At 41.9% G+C, this 22,913-nt stretch overlaps 1 protein-coding gene across 2 annotated transcripts; it reads right to left on the bottom strand.

Moving 5' to 3' along the window:
* Positions 1–3,178: 3,178 nt before the first annotated feature.
* Positions 3,179–20,530, bottom strand: LOC308077971 (MAM domain-containing protein 2-like). 2 transcript variants are annotated; one of them, XM_080418995.1, is made up of 16 exons: positions 20,155–20,530; positions 19,835–19,945; positions 17,030–17,190; positions 16,466–16,582; positions 15,164–15,248; positions 13,450–13,587; positions 12,713–12,990; positions 11,174–11,267; positions 10,642–10,788; positions 9,839–9,958; positions 8,590–8,735; positions 6,451–6,547; positions 5,881–6,036; positions 4,819–5,072; positions 4,437–4,521; positions 3,179–3,929 (listed from the first exon to the last, which is right to left on the bottom strand). In XM_080418995.1, the coding sequence occupies exons 1-16, from the start codon at positions 20,183–20,185 to the stop codon at positions 3,877–3,879; spliced, it is 2,073 nt and encodes a 690-aa protein (XP_080275121.1). In that variant the 5' UTR covers positions 20,186–20,530; the 3' UTR covers positions 3,179–3,876. The 2 variants fall into 2 exon arrangements, with proteins under 2 accessions (XP_080275121.1, XP_080275122.1); XM_080418996.1 differs by lacking the exons at positions 19,835–19,945; positions 20,155–20,530 and adding an exon at positions 17,365–17,484.
* Between the last annotated feature and the right edge of the window lie 2,383 nt (positions 20,531–22,913).

Genomic DNA, 22,913 nt, shown 5'->3' with positions numbered 1-22,913 from the left:
GCACAGTTTGGATTAATAAGAAATTGAAGAAACACAATGCCTCTCCATATTTGGGCATCATCATCAATATAATGTCAGAGGTTTCAGCCTAAATATGGAGTCATATGTCATAACGTCATACAGTAGATCAGTGGTTCCCAATCAATATGTCATCATAGACTGGCCTGGACTCCATATTTGGGCATGCACGACACATAGGTCTGTGCCCATATATAGGCTTAAAAGAGACAGATACAGAAATATCCATATATGGACATAAAAGGGACATAGACAGACAGACAGACAGACAGACAGACAGACAGATAGACAGACAGACGGGTACAACGGATACATGACTGGGTGGCTGGGGCATGCATTTCCAACTTGCAAAGTTCCAGACTTGCATTGTTCCCAACTAGGCCGGTGCCCAATGAGGCAGTGTGGTGCCCGGCATCGAGTCGGTCGGATAGTCAGTTGTCCAGAACAGAACCGCTGATCTGACCGATATGCCCATTGACCAGCAGAATCCAGCATAGCCTGACTGGGTGACCAGCTGACCAACTATACTGACAAACCAGCAAAACCACCCTGGCCAGTTTGACCAGCCTGGTAAACCAGCTAAACCAGCAACCATATAAGGTGCTTTTTTCAGTAGGGAGAACATTGTATTCTGTTGTTTATTGGAGGTACTGTTTTTAAAATTGTGATTGGGCTATTATTCTGAATTTTAGTGGAATACAAGTGTTGGAGCTATTCTTTATGTTTTGATGTTGGCATGTTATTTTGGTTAATTTGCTATATTATGTCTAGACACTGGGTGGCGGGCATTTTATTGATTGACATGCATATAGGAAGCACAGTGTGGGGCCCACTGTGGGCACAGAGTGAAGGGCATATGGTGAAGGGAGCACACTGTTCTCTGTCTGCTACCAGGTAGCAGACAGAGAAACAGACGACAGACAAAGCAACTAGAAAATACAGACAGAGTGATGGGATTCAAAGGAAACTGGGCTACAAAGATCCAGGAGAGACTATTTAACTGGTAGCCTACGTTCTTGTTGCAGCATTAATGTGCGGCACTTCAAAAGAACTGAATATTGATTGGACTTTGTTTGTAGGGAGACTGGGGTCAAAAGTAACGCAATTTACATTTTCATTGAAATATACTAATCATATTTTTATATAAGAAACATTTATATGTGCCCTAATTAATAATGTATAAGATTTCACTAGTAAGGACGAGACTAAAATATTACTTTTAATGCAATAAGTCAGAGTGTTACAATTGCCCCGTGATGGGGCAATTGTGACACTGCAAAAAGAAGTCTATATCAAATAAAAGCACATCACTAAATAATATTCACTTAATTAATATTCACTTATACTTAGTTGCCCAGGCAGGGTCCCCCAAATGTCTTTACTTGGTCCCCTCCTTTATTCTCTGTACACCCAATCTCACCCAAGTTGCTGCAATTAGAAACCACATATAATGCCGTATCAAAATGTCTGGGAACAAACTACACAGAAAGCTATTTCAGAATACTATTAAGTGCCTACTAAATTAATTAATTAATAGGCATTTAGCCACCGACCCCCATCTGAACATATTTTGTTCCAGGGACCCCCATACAAGATTATCTTGTTAAAATGTAAAAAAAAATATTATCCATTTTCACTTTTTTCCCCAAGATATTTTGAAAACAGCAGATCTGCAAGCTCACAACGCGCCACAATGTGACGCATTGTGAGCTTGCAGATCTGCTGTTTTCAAATGTAAAACATTTAGGGTTATGGTGGTTAAAAGTGCTTTTGATACTATATTGATTGCCAAGATCGAGTTAAGTCGTTTTTAGAATCCATCACTTGATTGCCAAGATCGAGTTAACTCGTTTTTAGTAAAAAAAATAATAATTTGACCCAAAGACCAAGGAGATATGATTTTTCAAAGATTTAGACTCCTATCCACTTCCTTGTTAACTTAAAACTTAAACATTTTGTATTTCGGCTCCTGAGTACTTTTTTTTGTTCAATGTAAAAACCCCTGGCAATAAACTGCAAAAAATCTGAAATAATTCTGGCAGTCAATGAAACACATTTAGCTGAGGACCCCCCTTGACCCAACCACTGATATGTTTCATCTGACATACTACTGAGACCACATGGAATGTTGGGAAAGTGCCCCATCTTGTGACAAAGCAGAGATACTACACATACATGTTCCTGTATCATCATTTTGTATCAGTTAAAAACCTTTAAAACCTTATTTCCAAAAGCCATTCCTTTTTTACTATTATAAAAAAAGGGCATTGATTTACGAAAAAACATAAAAAGTAAAAAGTTGAAATATGGAGATACATTGATGATTTGGGCAGGCCGTGTGTCTACATGAAGTTAATGATTTTCCTGACAGACTGTCCTTTATGTAACCGGAACGCTTGCCCCAAAACACACTCACCCCCATTTCTTTTGCGGACCACTCGCCCCCCAGCGGCAGAACACTCTCCACGTTTGGGTCGGAACACTCGCCCCTAGCAAGGGACCACTCGCCCCATTTGGGTCGGAACACTCGCCCCCCAGCAAGGAAGACCACTTGGCCCGCTTAGTGAGAACAGACTACACCCCCTAATTAGGAAGTAGGCTAGTAAGGCAAAAAGCTGTTACAATGATGTTCATTCTGAAGCAAACTTGAGCCACGACAGGCACCGCCGAGCGAGCTCAGGTGAGCGAGTCGCCGTGCCGAACGTGGTTAAGTCCACTTCAGCCGATTCAGCTCCGTTCGAGTTACTTCCCAATAGGGACAGAATCGTTAATCATCCGCCCCCTCCCTAGTCTCGGTACCCCCCGAGACATCAAACGTGGCCGAGTAGGTTCTGGTGGCTAGAGATACCTGGTGGGTCCGACCATTCGTTGAGGTCGTCGGATTCGTGGGTCCGGCTGTTGCGAGGTCGCCGGATTTGTGGGTCCGACTGTTCCGAGGTGGCCGGATTTGTGGGTCCGACCTTTTCGAGGTGATTTGACTGGGGCGAGTGGACTTTGGTGGCCAGAACTACATGGGTCCCACCGTTCTGAGGTCGCCGGATTTGTCCCGGGGCTAGCGTGCTTTGGGGCAAGCGTTCTTGTATTCGTCCATTTCAGTCAGACATCTCTAGCTTCATTAGTGTACACTCTACATTAAAATAAAGTAATAATAACAGTGATGTCGAATAGCCGTTTTCCTTTATTTGAGCGATGAGCATTAATCTAATGCATATACATGTGAAGAAACAACACAATTTTAACACCCCCTTACAATACAGACAGAGATGTTGAATAGTGACTACAACACTACGCAATAAGAGCAACATTACCCCAATGATATGTATTACTTCATGAAACGGTACTAGAATGTTTATATGAATGGCTTTTGTTTTACCCATATACTTAACCACTTGAACCCCAACTATTCTGGGGTGAACATTTGCCAAAAGAATTGCACATCTACAAGCTCACAACGCAAGTGCAAAAAGAGCGTGTACAGTTGCAACTCAGGTCCATTTAACTAAGTATCAAGGGTTTAAGTGGTTAAGTGTTATACAGTACATCGTTGCTGTCGGGTGGAAACCTTGTATGTCCAAAACCGTTCCTTTTTTATTTATATAAAAATATATATTTAAAACAGTGAAAATAGCCGATCTACAAGCTCACAACGCGTCACTTGTAGATCTGCTATTTTCATTTTGTGCAACACAAAAGTATGATGAAGTAAGGCATTAATTTACAAAGGAACATAGGAAGCTGAAATATGGAGATATGAGGTTTCTGCCCGACAGCAACGACATGTGACAAACAGCACTGTAACATCTGTATTGATGTATAAAAAAATAAAAAAGATGGATTCCACATCCTGCTCCGTCCATTCTATTCAATCTCATTTGAGACTGCAGAGGATGGGGTGGCTCTGATCTCAGTTTCTGTAGCGGAAACAAACAAACAAAAAAGTACGTCAATCAGGAAAGAGTAACTGTAACAAAATATTTATCTGCAGCAGAGACTCATGTATGTCAGTATGATGGTCAATAAATATTTGTTGCTGTTGTACAGAAACCTTGTATCTTTATTCCTCATTTTCACATTTAAATGTAAATTAAACACATTCGCCCCCAAAAAATGTATGCCCTACCTTGTCATACGACAGTGTCACACAAAAGTAGCCAAATTACAAGCTCACAACGCGTCGCGATAATCTAAACTATCTAACTATTTTTGCAATTGTTTTTAAGTGAAAAGTGAAAGTGGTTAAGTGTGTCTGATGGTTTTATAGATATTTAACCAATGAAAAGTACAACAGCTTAAATAGACTAAATAATAAACTAGTGGATCCATTGGAACACAGGTTCTTTTGAATATTCCCTGAAAGGTAACGCTTTTGGACATACAAGGTTTCCATCCAACAGCGACAATATGATCTGTATGTTTACCTGGGCATGGTCCACTCTCAAATATAATGTCATCAATGGCGATGTCACTCCTTACCGATGAACCTCTGGTGGCGTCAAACACAATCTGGAAAGAGGTGGGAATAAGCACTAATTAGCATAATACAGGGTGTGGCACATGGGGTAACATAAAATATTTTCTTTACATAGTGGTCAACTAACCAGTTTCAACCTGGCATTGACCAGAAAATAAGACATATCTGACTTATTTTCCTTGTTTCATTATTTCTCAGTTCTTTGCCCTTTTCGTGAAGACTTTCACCCAAGTGTAAAACTCATAACTAAAGTTGAAACTCTAAATATTTGTTTTTATCAAAAAGGTACACTTTCTTTTAACACATTCTATTTTCCCTGCAGTTCTTGCCTGGTGTTGCTGGTCAGTCTGGTACTCCACAGTGGCCCTCAGCCAGGTGATGCTCTGCTCGCCACTGCGTTGCCATAGTAACACATCCTCTCCAGCCTTGTCCAGGTAAACCCTGAGCTGGCCGATTCCTGAGCCGTACATGTGGTAGTAGAAGGACAGACACTGGGACCCCTTAGATCCCCTCAGTGGCTGGGAGAGTAGCCGGGCGTTCTGACCGGATACCATGGCCGATGCCTCGATGTGCATGTAGTATCCTGTCAATCAATGCATTGACATTCAGAAAAGTAAAATCCCCAGTGTTAATGTAAATTTAAATTATAATTTCTGTTTGTTTGTTAAAAAGCTCTATATTCTGATATTCTGATATAGTATAGCCACTGAGTGTTTGTTCAGTAACAGTGATCTCCATGTCTCTCCAGCTCTTTAGTAAACACAAAATACATTTTCAGGCAGGTCACCAATTTGATCCAATCAGGAGAGAGAATCCATTTATGAGCTTAAATGTTATAGTGTTCCAATTCCAATGTTGTCTGTTCATTTTTGTTGTTTTATCACTTCCAGTTTCACTTGTTCATCCTGTATGAGTTCTCTCTCCTGATCAGATGAATATGGTTTCCCGTCCTGAAATTCTCGTTTTTTCCGGTATTTTCCGTTTATTGGAAGACCCCTGTTGTTGAACAAACTGTCAAACTCTATAGCAATGATTACTATCAGAAATACAGTGCTATTTAACACTTATTTTGACAATGTACAAATGGAACCAATTGGACCCGTGAGGCGGGTCCAACTCAAGTTTACGAATGTTCGAAAACATGTCATTACTGAGTTACATCATCACAGAAAAAGGCAATGATGTTATGCTATGCATTTTGCCCAGTACCATATGGTACTAGGGCACATCTGATTTTTAGAACACCAAACATCTGGTTAAATCCCATTACTAAGTCATAAATATGCTTCACAATAGAAGTGGTCGGGTATAGATTCCAACATCAGGACTAGATTTCTAAACATGGATAAAGCATGGATACTAAAACGTTACTATGAGGACGGAACCCTCACCTAGCCCTGTGGTGTGATCCCCTCTGGGTCCAGTGTACGAGGTGGGGGTCTGTCCTCTCCTCTGTTCCCAGTCACCAGCATCCTTGTGTTTGTCCTGAGTGTAGCCACAGTGACCTGCCTCAAAGTCGCAGTGTCCTGGGACAGACAGCTGCAATCCTGTCAATGCAAAACAAGGGATGGCCACACTGAGCCTGGAAGAACAATACACAGTAACATTGTTCATTTAAAGTACTTTCAACCGGGCGTCCCTATTTCGGGCATGTGATAATCGTTGAAAATCTTTCAAACTTTTTTTTTTTTCAAAAAAAAAGTCTCAATTCTCTACGATTTAAAAAAATCGAAATAGCCAATCTACAACCTCAGAACCCGTCGCATTGTGACTCAGTACAATAAGCAGCAATACAATAAAGGTTTGATTATCATATGAGGGTGTATTATATGTGTTTGTGAATCACTCAAATGAAGCTATATGGGAAAATGAACCGGAACAGGAAATGGGTATGCCACCTTCTGAAAACCTGGGACAACAGTTATGCACAGCCACAAAGCTTCTAAAGAGCTCATAATTACCTGCTGTCATCTCACAGTCTCCGAGGCTTACTCTGATGTCATCCAGAGCAACAGAACCACAGTCCCAGAAGCTTACACATGTACTTACAAACACCACCTGGACAGAAAGGACAAGAAACACTCACATCATGACCTCATTGGCTTTGATAGTTCAGACTTAATCACTTAACCCCTCTAATCTTGTGAAACGGACTTGAGTTATACAACTATACTCAAACCGCTTTTTCCGTCTACATACCATTATCTCTTCGCCAAAAATAAAAAACGCGATTATATCGGCTTGTAGATCGGATATTTTTGCTGAATGTTCTCCCCAGAATAGGCATGCTGGCGTTCAAGTGCTTAAGATCCTTACACACCGGGAGTGTGATTTATTTGGTGAGATTAGAATAATTCACATTCATTTACGCTGCTGTTTGTGTCATGAGCACCTCCACACAGAATGGGAATATTACATGAATTGTCCCAATAGATGTATCAATAGGTGAAAATGTCTGATTGTCTGGCTACGTGAGACTAATTCAAACAGTTTGATTATGTCATGATTGTAGGTATGTGTGTTGTTGAAGTGATCAATAGTGTTAGGGCCATGTTGTATTATTCATTAGGTGCATGTTTGTCTTGTTTTTGTTTAAATACTTGTACCATAGAAACTCCTTGTGGGGACCAATACGCCATAATTCAGATGACAATGATTTGCGATGGCGGAAGATATTAAAACCATGTTTGACATTGTTACCTAGGAGGGAAAAAAGCCTGTCGAGGAAGATAAACTTTGAGTACTTTGGCATGTGGGTGGACATGAAACCGTGTCCTCCAACAGCTGTTATCTAATAAGCTGGACTCAAACCAAAGATTACAGAGAACAAAGAAGATGAGGCATGTGAGAAATCAGTGCTCCATAAGATCAAAGGCGTGCATGCTAGCACAGATACAGATGGATCCTCCTTATATAAAATAATGCATCAGACATAGCAGGAGAGGTAATCAATGCATTTATCTGGACTAAATAGATGTGTTTTTGCTATAGTCTGAGCTTTAATATTTATACTTTCCATAATTAAAAAAATAAAAATCACATAGATCAGGGTTTCTCAAAGTCGGTGCCGTGACGCAAGTGCAGGGGTGCCGCAGAATGCTTTGATAATATTTGGAATTTCTATCAACACCAAATCTCTTTGCCAAAAATTGCTGATCTACAAGCTCACAACATTTTTGCTGAATGTTCCCCCCAGAATAGGAATGTTCAAGTGGTTAAATGTCAAGTATACAGTTATTTTCAATCTGTCCTAATGGAAACAGATATTCTGTACGTTTCTCTCATGACATACTGTATCTTAGGGGGAAAGACTTACATATTTACGTACCGTATGTTATAAAGTGCTATAAAGTATCAATGCAATTCATGGGTTCCGTGGATAAAAAACATTATTTACAGGGGTGCCCTGAGCCAAATATGTTTGAGAACCACTGCCATAGATTTTCAGATGCGTTTTTCCTACAGTAACTTCCAGGTAGCCATTGGTTTGCATTAATTTGGTTGGCAGAAATGTAAAGAATACATGACTTGCACAGGCAAAACATGCACCAAAAAAAAACACCAGTGTGGTCCTTTAACCACTTGAACCCTAACGTCCCTATTCCGGGGTGAACATTCGGTTAAAATAACCGATCTATGTTTGGCAAAGAGATTCGGTGGGAAAAAACACTCCTAGGGGACCGCAGTCAACAAAGTATATAGTTCACCCAAAAAATTAATTACACACCCCATGAAGCCTTGAATTAATGGAGATTGTTTTTGCCGCATTTCTAAGCCAATAATTTGATGACCGGCGGAGACTCAAAGAGTCTAAGATGATTCTCCGATGATCCAGTCATCAAATTATTGTCTCAAGAATGCGACAAAAACAAACAAATCTCCATGAATTCAAGGCTTCATGGGCTGTGTAATTGATAGAAAATAAGTCATTTTTGGGGTGAACTATCCCTTTAAAATATCTACAGTAAGTGTTAAGTCTTAATTTTGATAATCCATCCAACAATGCTCATTCGTCCGTCTATCTATCGTTAACTAGAAAAAGCCAGGCAGTTTTTTCTGAGTCCCTGACATTGTAACATTGTGAATGTAGTTCCGTTCACCATGGCTGGCTGTGACGTCTGGAAGGTGACGTCTCCTGCAAACCAGATGCCGGTGGACTTTTCCCCCTGAGTCCAGATCTTCTCCTGCCTGTTGGACTGGTGGTGCTGCAGATACACGGCCAGGGCCCGGCCCGTCTGGTTGAAACCTGGAGTTGTGGTCAGAGTACATGAGAAAAGATCATCTCTAATATACAGTGTTGTGTACTATAAACAGTGTAGGCCATTAGTTCTCAAAGTGGGGTCCGGGGAACCCCAGGGGTCCTTTGGGGGTGCGTTCTACGAGGTCCCCAGCAAAAGTAGTTAATGTAGCATCACAATCATTTCATTTTAACCACTTTAACCTTTTATACTTTGGCTATTCAAAAATAGCAGATATACAAGATCATAGAGCGGCACTTGGTGCCACGCTATGAGCTTGTATATCTGCTATTTTTCAAAAATCTTGAACATTAGTGAACATTTTTAGCACAAATCTTTGCTTCTGGGGGTCCCTGGCACAACATTATTTTCAGATGGGGTCCGCGGCCAAATATTTATCAATTTAGGGGTCCTTGACATGAAAATGTTTGAGAACCACTAGTGTAGGCTACTAGCCTGGCATTGGCCAGACTGATAACGTGGATTCACTCTCACGTTCCTACCCGGTATCAATCTGGACTTCGGCCCATAGTGGGCGAGTATGAGAAATCAGAAAATGATCGGGCCAATCAGTGACTGCGTTTCAACTGCTGTCCGTACAGTGAAAAGCATCAAAATCATTGTCTGATTTCTCATACTCGCTCCCGATGGGCCGAAGTCCAGACTGATACCGGGGAGGAACGTGAGAGTGAATCCACGTTATCAGTCTGACTTAATCAATTAGTACAATATGTCTGTCTGTCTGTTTGTCTGTCTCTGTCTGTCTGTCCTGTATGCCAGTCAGTCAGTCAGTCTGTCTGTCTGTCTGTCTGTCTGTCTGTCTGTCTGTCTGTCTGTCTGTCTGTCTGTCTGTCTGTCTGTCTGTCTGTCTGTCTGTCTGTCTGTCTGTCTGTCTGTCTGTCTGTCTGTCTGTCTGTCTGTCTGTCTGCCTGCCTGCCTGCCTGCCTGCCTGCCTGCCTGCCTGCCTGCCTGCCTGCCTGCCTGCCTGCCTGCCTGCCTGCCTGCCTGCCTGCCTGCCTGCCTGCCTGCCTGCCTGCCTGCCTGTTGAGTGAATCGGGTGTACATATTTGCATGTGTTTTTAGGCCTGTGGAGTTTTTGCTTGCCACTCACCCCTCAGAGAGAAGTGGAATCTCAGACAGTACTTCATGTTGCCAGCGAGAACTGGCCCGGTCAGTCGGCTGACGTAGCCGGAGCGCGGGCTCAGGCGCAAGTGAGCCAAAAGGAAAGATCCTGGGGGGGAAAGAAGAGCCTTTTCTTATTTTCTTGCAAAACTGTCGCTTCCTCTCAGCCTGCTGGTCACGGAATGTTCTCTCTCTCTCACACTGCACCTGGCTTTGATCTCCGTTTCATCTGAATTTCACTGAAATCTCTCTTGTTTTTATTCAGTTGGTGAGACACAGTTTAAGATTACAAATGATACATAGACTGCTAATTTTTTTGTAAAAGTAATACCACACTGTAGAAATACCCTGCTACAAGTAAATGTCCTGTATTCAAACAGTTTGAATACAGGAGTAAAAGTACAAAAGTAATGGCGGAAAAGTGTGCTTAAAGTATAGAAGTACACATTTTTGGAAGATTCTTTTTCCAAAGATAGCAGATCGTCAAGCTTTGTGATGTGACGGCGCGTTGTGAGCTTGTAGATCGGCTATTTTAGAATAGCTTAAGTGTAGAATAGGTTTTGTATTAATGAAAAAAATATCTGCAAAGTTAATAATAATAACTAATGTTTTCAAATTAGTAGAATATTTACCTCTGAAATGTAGTGGAGTAGAATTATACTGTATATAGTATTTTTCTTTAATTGAAATACTCCACTAAAGTAAATGTACCTCTTAAAGTTCATAATTGTACTTAAGTACAGTACTTGAGTAAATGTGCTTGGTTACTTTACACCACTGTTTAATTCCAACCTGCCCCTGTGGTGTGATCTCCATTCCTGAATATGTTGGGTTTGACAGAGAGTCGTTTCCATGTTGAACCCAACATGTGGTCCTGAGTGTAGCGGCAGAAACCCCATTCAAAGTCACAGTTGGCAATGGAGGGGTCAAAGGTCGGTTCTGTGGAATAAAATGGGTAAAATCAGCCAGAGCATGTTTTACAAAAATACAGCACACTGAGTCAGTGTGTTATCTTTATAATCTTGACCAATAAGAACAACATTACTTTGCAAGAACAAATGTTTGTGTAACCCTAACACTTTGCACATGAAATATGACGTTGTTTGGCCTAGTAATTTGCAGGATTAGCTGCGCACGCACGCACGCACGCACGCACGCACGCACGCACGCACACACGCACACACACAACCAGGAGGAGCAGCAGCAGAAAAAAACAATACTGTGCCCTCCAGGGATATACAATAATAATAAATAGCAGACAGAGTGCCACTGGTGACGTATACATTTTATCACCCAGAGCAAACTGAACAGCCTATTAGCCCACCTGTGTCCTCACTACAGAACTCAGGAGAGAAGGAGATGTCATCAATGGCAACATGACCGCCTCTGGGACTGTTAAAGGCCACTTCAAAGACCACCTGTAGACACATAAACATACGTATGTGTGTTTTTGACACGCACACACACGCACGCACGCACGCACGCACGCACGCACGCACGCACGCACGCACGCACGCACGCACGCACGCACGCACGCACGCACGCACGCACGCACGCACGCACGCACGCACACACACACACACACAGACACACACAGACACACACTCATTTAACATTATTTGCATTCACATTTAACAAGAAATTATTGAACACAAAACAATAATAGACGCACAAGCTTGGGAAACTCAACAACAAGTGTTTCAGGGTACAGATCACGGATACAGGAAGCATAGTCTCCTCCATATGTGGCGACTGCTAATTATCACAGACGCTGAACAGAATTTAGCCAATGCCTTAGCTCTCGGCTTGGGCATTCCTGCAATCTGCAGTGTATGTAACTCTTCCTGAAAGTGTTTATTGGAAGTCCAGATTTCTCTACTGTATGTGTCCACTGTAAGAGGGGAAAATTATTTTCCCTTCTTTCGTTGGCCGGCCTCTCTCAAACTCCTCACAACAACTATAAATGTAGAGATACATTAGAACAAAACTAGAAGGACAGTGCAGCCTTCTGATGTACTGGACATCTGTTGTCCTTAAGCCCTGTAAACCTAATTAAACTGGGTTTGGCTCTGTACTTTGCAAAAAACTGCCGATCTAGAGTACAAGCTCACAACGCATAGAAACACAACTGTCAGATCTAGGAGCACCAGAACAGCAGAGCTACTTGAGTCGGCAGTTAAAGTTAGGTCATTAAAAACTCTCAGAAGAGTACTGTGGCTTGGTTTAAAGCCCGACTGAAACTTTTCATGAATGCCATAATTGGCCAAAAAACGACTGTAGCTGAAGATAGACTACTCTACAAAGACAGCAGCTGGGAGATGGGCCTAAAATTAGAGACAATGGACGGGTCAAAATTATTCATTTTGATTAAGGGCTGGACCGCAGCGTGTTTAAAAGCAGCTGGAACACATCCTGAGCTGAGGCAGGTATTAACCAGTAATAAAATACTTAGCTCAACAGAATGGAAAACTTCTTTAAGGAGACAGGAAGGAATGCTTTCTAAAGGGCACTGGTTGACAAGTCCTAGTGCCTGCAATCTCTCATAAGAGAGGGACTCTGGTGAAGTTTATCGTCTCTGTCGGGTGGAAACCTCATATGTCCAAAACTGTTACTTTTCAGGAGTAAAATAAAAAAATTGCAAAAGTAGCAGTTCAACAAGCTCAAAACATGTCCCTTCGCACAACATTTCGAGCTTGTAGATCTGCTACTTTTGAGTGACACTGTAGTATGACCAAGTAGGGCATTCATTTATGGAAAAAACTTAAAATATGGAGATAAGAGGTTTCTGCACGACAGCAACGATATAGGATTTAACTGGTTAAGTAAGCATTTTACTCTCCAAGGCCATTTTTCATACACTAACCTGTAGGGGATACGGGGCCTTGAGATCCACTTGCACAGGGATCCACTGGCCCGGGGTCACGGTCCAGATGCTCTGATTCTCTGGGCTTGCTTTCCAAAGCTCCTGGTACTGACCCATCTGGTCCCTGGAGAAAATGGAGAACAGGTACCCTCTCTCCTCTCCTCGCTGGTACTGGAAGCTCAGACATCCGGACATTGGCACTATGGTCATTGGAGACATCAGTTTGGCCACTTCCTTGAAGGTCTTGGCGTAGGTGGAGTCCACGTACATGTAGTGGCCTGAAGCACAGTTTAAAGATTAGTTATTATGCCAAAAGATATTTTGGAATATTAATCCAATGACATATGAAATATGAAATTATTTAACATGGCACAGCTGATATATAAGACAACATAACTAACTTGAAAGGCTTATAAAAAAATATATAAAAAATTACATCAAAGGAAACACATGAACTAAATTAACTGAATTGAATGGCAGAAACTGCACAACAACTAAAAGCATCGAACGGGATAAAAACTAAAGATAACATAAATATTGGAAATTCAATCAAATAGATCTAAAACAAATTTAAACTTACTTCACAAACAATTTAAAAAAACGTACGTATGTCCCATTTTCTTTTTCAAATTAACTGATTTTATGATAGTAATGCCTTATATAATGAAAATGTGGCTTGTAGACAGGGTCGTCAGATATCATATAACTTATCAAGAAATTGCGTGAATGTGACAGACCTGTTCTGTTGTTGTATGTGTGGTCAACTGGCAGATTGCCTCGTGGGGCATGGGACATACCACCCCCCACATACCAGTTAACATTGGTATTCCACTGGTTACTGTATCCACACAGGTGGGACGCCTCAAAGTCACATTCTAGAGTAAGAGAGTAAGAGAAATCAGCAACATGTCCATGGCACAAGATCTTTTCAAATAGTGGTCTTTGGCCTGCTACTCTCAATTTGGGAGTCCTTACATCTTAGTTTTTTGTTGTATATTTATTTCTTCTCTTATATTAGTGGATATGAGTGTTGCTGTGAAATGCATTTAGAAATAAAAATTCAAATGAAATGTAATGTTTGCATTGTATGTGTCCTTGCATACAATGAATGCAGTACAATTACATTACATTTAAGAACATAAAGTGTTCTAGGCAAAACAGTAGGAACCACCCAAACTAATCGTCCTGAACGCATCCCTGTAGAGCTTTGGGCTAAGCCCCGGATCTGGTCAAATGCTAGCTCCACCCCTGTTTTTATTGGAAACGTACAAGGACGTTCAGTCCTGACAAATGTCTCCTAGGGCCTAGATTTCAAAATGAAAAACAAACTGTGTGGAGTTTGCATGTTCTCCCCGTGTCTCCTAGGGTAGGTACCCTCACAAAAACATGCAGTAATCCTGGTCACTATACTGCCTCCCCCTGGTCAGCCGGGGCGCCTGATGGAGGGGAAGGGAACTGGTTGGAATAACGTGTTCCTTCCACGCGCTACGTCCAACCAGGGAAACTCTCCCCTGTCAGGTGACAAGAAGGTCAGTTGGCTCTCATGCATTGAAGGAGGCATGAGCTCGGCCCTGGCCTCCCTAGGTTGGCAGAGGGAAGGTAGTGCCCAGGATTACATAGACAATTGGCACTGGGTGTAAAAAATAGGGTTACAAAATTGTGGGATAAAAAATAAATAAAAAAATCCACAATGTTATATCATTGGTTCGCAAATGTTTTTAACTTCAAGGACCTCCATAACTCTGAGAGTGTACAAATGGAACCAAATGGACCCTTAACTCTCAGAGTTACAGATCCTGTAAGGGTCCATTTGGAACCCCCTCAAAGAACCCAGAGGGTCCCTGGACCCTACTTTGAGAACCTCTGGCTTATTATATATTGTTTTGCCCTGATGCTAATTCATGGCAGAAAATGTAACTGGTTTATGTACTGTAGCTAGCTATTGTTAACTGGCAGTTAGGCTATGTGTGTTTAGAATGGACTTTGCAAACACTGTCAGTTACCCTTAATCTGATATTCTAGAAACACAAGATTATTGACAAATAACCTTGTGAACCTAAGTACTATTATGTCTGATACTTGTACTCCTTGCCTTTAGGTGCTTGTAATATTGATACGTTAAAGAAACTTATTTTATGTGTCCATTTATTATAATTCGATCTTAATTAAATAGTATTGAAATACCTAAAGAGTTCAACAAGCTAGGTTTTAAAGCTCATTGTGTGTGTGTGTGTGTGTGTGTGTGTGTGTGCGTGCGCACCTGTGCGTGTGCGTGTGCGTGTGCGTGTGTGTTTGTGAGAAAGAGAGAGAGCGGTTAAAAACCTAGAGTTAAAGACGGACAGAGTGAGAGAGAGAGAGAACAGATGCATGCCGACATGCATGTGCTATATATTAAAACATATTTTCACTTCTTAAAATACGTGAGAATGATGCATTTATGAGGCCACTGACCCAAGCAGTATCCGGGGCTGATGTGGATCTGGAAGACCGCCACACTGCTCCCAGGTCTTTCACCAGGTCTGCCTTCAATGACCAGCTAATGAACAGCACATGTTCAGTTATATATATCCATATCGTGGAGTGACAGAGGAATAACATTAAAGCACGTACAGAGGACTGTGAGATGATGACGCATGGAAGTTCAGTCTGAGTGCACGCCTGAAGCGGCATGGGTATTTGCACGTCATTATTTATCAAGTCAATTAAAATATCTTTGGTTCGCTTGCAACAAACGTCAAACATGTCACTAATATTTCTGTAGGTCAGAGGTTCTCAAATGGAACCAACCCATACCAGCCTCAGTTTGGTATGCATTAAGAGCCATGAACCCCCATAACTCTCAGAGTTACAGACCCCTAAAGGTTCCATTTGCTTCCTAACTATCAATCATTTGGAATGGGGCCCCCCTGGAACAACCTCAAGGACCCCCTTGCCCTTGGGGACCCCACTTTGAGAACCACTGCTATACGATATGAGGTCAGAGATTATGTGCTGTAACTGTATGCTTATGTGTGCACTGTGCAGTGTGCAGCATGCATTGCACCCAGCTACACGGTGCATGCGTACACGCGTGTTTAGACCCAGATCAGTCTGAAGGAACACAGAGTTAAATGACAGGCTTATTTTAGCCCTCAGTATTGTTAACTATGGCCTATTGAGGTCAGCCCATGCCTGCACTGCAGTGTTTATGCTATTAGGGGCCCTCTATCACATAGCAGAGACATGCTCTGTCATCATAGAAATCTCGACACCGCATTTGGACTGCACTATAAGGAAGTATAAACACTATGGGGATCCAACACAGTGTTAAGACATGGTCCCCTAAACACACGCGGTTAAGACTGGAATTGTCCGCGCACGGCATAATGCTCTCCTGTGTGCTTATTCGAGAGATACACAATGTTGCGTGTATTTGTTGAATAAAGCACGGGGAGAGTGTTACCCTGTGTGCGGACATTTCCTTTGTTTACTTTGTTTTTTTTGGTGCAGCGCTACGGTTGTTTCGAGGACTGTGGGGATGTGCACATCCTCCCTCTGTTCCTTGAACACACAGCCAAACAGACAGACAGCCAGAAGAAAGAAAGAAAGAAAGAAAGAAAGAAAGAAAGAAAGAAAGAAAGAAAGAAAGAAAGAAAGAAAGAAAGAAAGAAAGAAAGAAAGAAAGAAACTGTTTAAAGTATTTTAATCTGGGCCTCCTGGGTTAAATAAAAGCTACATAGAAAATAAGTATACACAGTATGTATCTTTTTCTACCCTGTAAGGCTCCTCGGTATTCTTCAGGTCCATGGTGGCGATTACCCAGCTGTCTGAAGGGGTCTGGCTGCTCCACATGGGCCTGTCGAAGCTCTTAGCCTCCAGGCGCCTGTGGACCTGCCGCGGTGACATTTACAAGTATGATTTTTGAGGTACCTTTACTTTACTCGAGTATTTTCTATACGTTGCGGTATTGTTACTTTTACTTGATCCATTCAATTCGGGAACGCATCTCTGTCATTTTAAGATATCTCATGAGCTTGTTTTGAATAATATTTTTGATAATGTGTGCAAATCTTTGAATATATATTCTTAAAACATTTGTAAGATATTTTGTTCCAGGGATCCCCAGAAGCAAAGATTTGTTCGCTTGAAAATATATATATATTCAAAGATTTGCACACATTTTCACGATTTATCAAAAAATAGTAGATCTACAAGCTCATAGCTGTATATCTGCTATTTTTGAATAGCCAAAGAAATCTAAAAATGACACAGTCAGATGCTTTCCCGGTATAAATGGGTTAAAAAGTAACAAATGGGAGCGCTTCTTCCCCCACGGACCTGCAGGAATCCTGCCTCAGTGATCTGGTAGACCAGCGTCAGGCAGCTCCAGTCATCCTGCTCCAGACGTGGACTCTGCAGAATCCCTCTGTTGTCTCTCTGAGCCTGGACTTCACCCTCCTGGTGGTTATTCAGCGATGGCTCCAGTGAAACAAAACGGCCTGAATGGAAAGAAATGCGAAAGACATTTTCAATTCCCGTTCAAAAATCAAGTGAAAAGTTGTGATTAAAATAAATATTTGACAAAAGAAATATGAACTTGTATTCCCCCCAAAAAAGTCTAATTCTGGAGATAACAGCCATTACAAGAGAAAACGTATAGCCTTGCATTTTACCTGTGATTTATGGGCAGCTTATTGTCCCTGCAGCTCAGTTACCATTCCTTTCATTCCTTCGACCTCCTGTTGCTAGTCCTTCATGTATTATTTGTTCCTATTATTAAACTCTCATGCACATCCATACACAAGTGCGGGCATCCATTCACACACACACACACACACACACACACACACACACACACACACACACACACACACACACACACACACACACACACACACACACACACACACACACACACACACACACACACACACACATACACATGCACACACGCACACGCACACGCACACGCACACGCACACGCACACACGCACAAACTCAACTCTAGACTCAAATTGTCAGTTCTCTGTTTATGCATTATTATCAACTATTACCCAGAAAACCACTATGCCTAACTGCTTTAGCGATGCATTCGACCATTATGACTTCACTCTCTCTCTCTCTGCCGTTTCCAGAGAGACGTGGAGGAGGAAAGACACAATCAAGGGGCGTTCAATTAACCTACCAGGTTGACCTTTATAACAAGAGCCCTGTGTGCAAAGCACTACCGATGGAAACAGGAAACCAGGGACAGTTGACGTATTCCAGAGGAAATAAAAACAGTCAGTAGGAATGTCGCCTCAGCGAAAAACAAGGACAAAAAAAAACATCCAAACAAGGAGGTTTTTTGTGCCTTCAAAATATAAATTCTACATGACTGGGGTCCCCCAGGGCTCTATACAGGGTCCACTCCTTTTTTCCCTGTACACCGAATGTCCTCTCAATGCGTTGCAACGTGTTGTGAGCTTGTAGATTGCCCAATGTTAGCCCCAGAACAGGGATGCTAATGGCCGGGCCATGTGATGATGTGAGAATAGGGACTTGAGGAAGAATTTAAGCTGCCTGATAGCCATTGTTTTGGAAAAGAGCCTATCTTGTTATGGTTCAGCTTGTCCTTATAGCAGCTGGTATAACTATGGTCTGATCCCTGTGTTTGTTGGCAGCAGATCTACCGTACCACCGACATGAGCATTAAAGTACTTCTCCCAATGATATCATGTACATTAAAGCATACTGTATACAGTAGCTGCTGTCGGGCAGAAACCTCCTATCTCCATATTTTAACTGTTTGTGTTTCTTCGTAAATGAACGCCCTACTTGATCATACTGCAGCGTCACACAAAAGCATCAAAGGTACACTAGCAGATCTGCAAGCTCAACACGCTTGCAGATCTGCCACTTTTGCTGTTTTTGAGTTTGGATCCTGAAAAGTAACAGTTTTCAGGATACATAATGAGGTTTCCACCTGACAGAGACGGTATCCATCACCACCTAGAATACTGTCTCCGACTCCTCTTGCCTCATCAATTAATGACTGATCCAGAATTCCGTGGCAGACCTCTGTAGGGTTCATATGGTTAATTGGGGCTATTAAACAGTGACAACATAAGTCCTTCCATAAAACTGCTATGGCAACGACGACAGCGTCTGTCATCATACCTCCGGGGGGAACACGTATTAGTTTAATATGGTATACATCAAAAATCTATTTCCAGCTCATCTGCTTTGATCACCCCAGACAAGTGAGGGCTGTCTTGTCTGTGATAACATGGTACCAGCCCAGTTACAGCATGCACACAGATGCCTCAATGTGTTATTTCACTGTCTCCAGATGTTGTTGCTGGATTCTGGAATCAATGGAGTCCAGATGGATTATTATGGTGCAGTGTGGTGAAAAACCACATCAAGTGATAGCACGTAAAGTGCAACTGCAACATAGCCACGCAAGACAGCCTCTGTTTCGCTCAACAACAGCAACTACACGGATACACATGGAAAAAGTACTCACATTTCTTACTTAAGTAAAAGTATCAATACTGCATTGTAGAAATACTCTGTTACAAGTGAAAGTCCGGAATTCAAAATGTACTTGAATAAAGGTACAAAAGTATTGGTATCAAAATGTACTTAAAGTTCCAAAAGTAAAAGTACTAAAATGTTTGAAAATAGCCGAACTACAAGCTCACAACGCGTCGCGATGTGACACGTTGTGAGCTTGTAGATCTGCTATTTTCAAATAGCCTAGGTATAAAATAGGGCTGAAGTGCTAATGTATGTTTTACAATATAATCATTTTTATCTGCAAAGTAACTTGTAACTAAGGTTTTCAAATAAGCGTAGTGGAGTAAAAGTACAATATTTGTCCTCTGAGATGTAATGGAGTAGAAGTGAAAGTATTGGAAATTGGAAATACTTAAGTAAAGTGCAAATACCTCCAAAATGTATTTAAGTACAGTACTTAAGTAAATGTACTTAGTTACTTTCCACCACTGCACAGTACCTGCCTAAATACTGTTCTAATATAAAGACACCCAGGACAGATGCTAAATCAGATTTTTGCCTGTACTAGTGTTGGAGCTATATGGTGTTTTCTATGTTATGGTTACAAAAGACAGTGGGTGGCATCATAAAGTCTCCCAGTACCATCGTCATTCAGGGTCCAGCTCGTTAACTCTGGGTCTGACGTGTATCCACAGGTGCTGGACTCAAAGTTACAGGACCCTGGCAAAAGCTGGTTGTGGGCTTGGACGGTGACTTAGAAAAGAGAGAGGGGAGGGGGGGAGAGAGAGAGAGAGAGAGAGAGAGAGAGAGAGAGAGAGAGAGAGAGAGAGAGAGAGAGAGAGAGAGAGAGAGAGAGGGAATGGTTAGTATGAATCATACCAAGTGGCAAATAAACATCACCCAAAGTTAAAAGCAGTGCCACTGTACACTGTAACAGTTCCATCTTTGCAGAGTATACTCACCAGCTAAAGTCAAGAGGTAGAGTGGAAGCATTGCAGAGCTTTTGTGCAGCAAATAGGCCTACCTTGACAGACTTTCAGGATCCTCACAGTACTACTGTACTTCAAGGTAGAGTGTGAGTGTGTGTGTGTGTGTGTGTGTGTGTGTGTGTGTGTGTGTGTGTGTGTGTGTGTGTGTGTGTGTGTGTGTGTGTGTGTGTGTGTGTGCATGCATGCATGTGTGTGTGCGTGTTTGTTTGTGTGTGTGTGTGTGCACGTGCGTGCGTGCTTCCTCAGCAGAAAAAGAAACTCCCCGAAAAAAGAACCTTTCAGTGTTTGTGGTATCCCAGAGTAAAATCCCTCTGTGCCAGTGTCTCTGAGTGTCTCTCCAGCAGGCAGACTGGCAGCACACTGAAGATTGTTGCATGGGAGACTGTGTGCTCTACAGAGCTGGGAGGAGGAGGAGGAGGAGGAGGAGGAGGAGGAGGAGAGAACGACAGAGAGCTGTAAGGAGGAGAGAGGGTGGGAGGGAGAGCAGGGAGAGTAGGAAAGGATTGATAGATGGAATCAGAGAAAGGACACAGTGAAGGGGAGGAAGGAGAAGAGAGAGCAAGTGAGGGATGGGGAGGAAGTTATGGGGAAGGAGGGACTGGGTGAATGTGGCAAGGAGGGACGGAGAGAGAGAGAGAGAGAGAGAGAGAGAGAGAGAGAGAGAGAGAGAGAGAGAGAGAGAGAGAGAGAGAGAAAGGAGGAGGAGGAGCTGTATGGAGGAGAGCATGATAGGGAAGTAGAGAAATATTCAATACAAAAAAAAAATATTATCCCTGAGGGGCAATTCTTGAGGCAGGCTGTAAAAGTGACAATTTGTTTTGGTTTAAAAATATTTTGCAACTATGCAAATTATGCATTCATGTGATGCATGTGACACAACTGACAATAGAAAAAAAGAGTTCAAAGAAAATAAGTGACACTAAATGACGAAAAGCAATGACTTCACCAGACTTCACCAGATGGCGATCAGGATGGAGACTTCTGCAGGCGTCTGAACACAGGATGAACGGCAGGGGTAGAGGCACTGTAGAGGGATGTGTGTGTGTGTGTGTGTGTGTGTGGGGAGGGGGGGGGGGGGGACAGAGAGGTGGGGCTGGAGAGAAGGACAGAGAGAACGTGGAAAAGGAGAAAAGAGGCCTGAAAACAGCTAGAGAGAAGTGTAGAGGAGAGGATTTGAAGAGAGGAGGGAAGTGGAGAGGAGAGTATTTTGAAAACACAGGACAGGCTTTATTTGAAAAGATGGGAGGGGAGAGAAGAGGAGATGAGAGGTAAAAAGAAATGAAAGGAGAAGTGAAGAGAGGCTTTTGTACAATTCAATTTTATATAGCAGTGCAATAGAAGATTCACTGGTACATGCCGGGGGCAGACTGGATAGTGTGTCTCTGCCCTTGATTTCCTGTCTCGCTACTATCCTATCTAAATGAAAAGCAAAAGGAGAGGGGGGAAAATCTGCTCCAAAAATCATAAACAAAAGAAGGAAAAAAAAGATTTTGCTCAATAAATTAGAATTAGATGGATTAGCGAATTGCCTTTCTTCCAGGCTGAAATCTTTAGCAGCACCTTGGCAGCAGGCATATCCATGACTCTCCAAAAAGGAATACTGACCACAGTAGAACTCCGATCCAACATCAGCACCGAATAACATTCAAGAAATGATGTGTTAAAAACACCCAAAATGTGCACTGCGTGTGTCACAGTACAAAAGTGCTCGCATGGTGTGCGTGTGTGTGTGCATGTGTGTGCGTGTGTGTGTGTGTGTGTGTGCACATATGCAGTCAATTGTCTTGTGTGACATAATTTGACAAAGTGGGTGATAACTATCTTCCGTACTCACCACTTTGGCTCCTTACATGGTCATCATCGTACACACTACATTACACCATACTGACTGTGTTCATTACAGTGCTTCATTATCATCCTGGCGTTGTGTTAGTTTTATGTTACAGTGTAAATCAAAGCACATTGGTAGGTCAAAGCAGAAACGCAACCATACGTTTGTTTAAGTTGGCTTTTTTTTATTTTGTTGCAGGTTTGAACTTGCAACAACTTGAACTGTTCAATTGTTTGCTCATTTGTTCATATACTCACATGCATGACCCAACTCCATCGAGGGGTCCTCGATGGAGTTGAGTCAGTTTGGTTTTGATCTTAAGGGGCGTTATGGCATTGGAGGAATAATAAGAGTGTGAAATTCTAATTGAGGAGGTCGCGAGTGGATATGATAATAAAAGGAAAGGGAAGAAAAAAGTGATTCCACTCTGTCAATAAGGAAAATAAATAGTATTTCTAATGATACACATGTGTTTGGGAAGTTTGATGGAAGAAAAGTTGGAGATAAATAGTCGATTAGGACTACTGCGAGTGGAGTGATCATTATTGAATGCAAGACTCAGAGGGATAAAGTCCTCAACATCAGGACATCCTGTCCTGATGTTGAGGACATCAATCACCAGTGGTGGAAAAAGTACTCAAATGTTTCACTTAAGTAAAAGTATAAATACTGCAATGTAGAAGTACTCTGTTACAAGAAAAAGTCCTGAATTAAAAATGTACTTGAGTAAAAGTACAAAAGTATTGGTATCCAAATGTAAACCAAAAGTAAAAGTACTAAAATGTTTAAAAATAGCAGATCTACAAGCTCACAACGCGTTGTGAGCTTGTAGATCGGCTATTTTCAAATAGCCTGGGTACAAAATAGGGCTAAAGTGGTTACCCTATGTTTTATATTGTAA

This window comes from Gymnoscopelus braueri (genome assembly GCF_963280865.1).
Source record: "Gymnoscopelus braueri genome assembly, chromosome: 22".
Lineage (NCBI taxonomy): Eukaryota > Metazoa > Chordata > Actinopteri > Myctophiformes > Myctophidae > Gymnoscopelus > Gymnoscopelus braueri.
The sequence above is the reverse complement of the archived record's forward strand: the minus strand, read 5'-3'. Positions and strand labels throughout refer to the sequence as shown.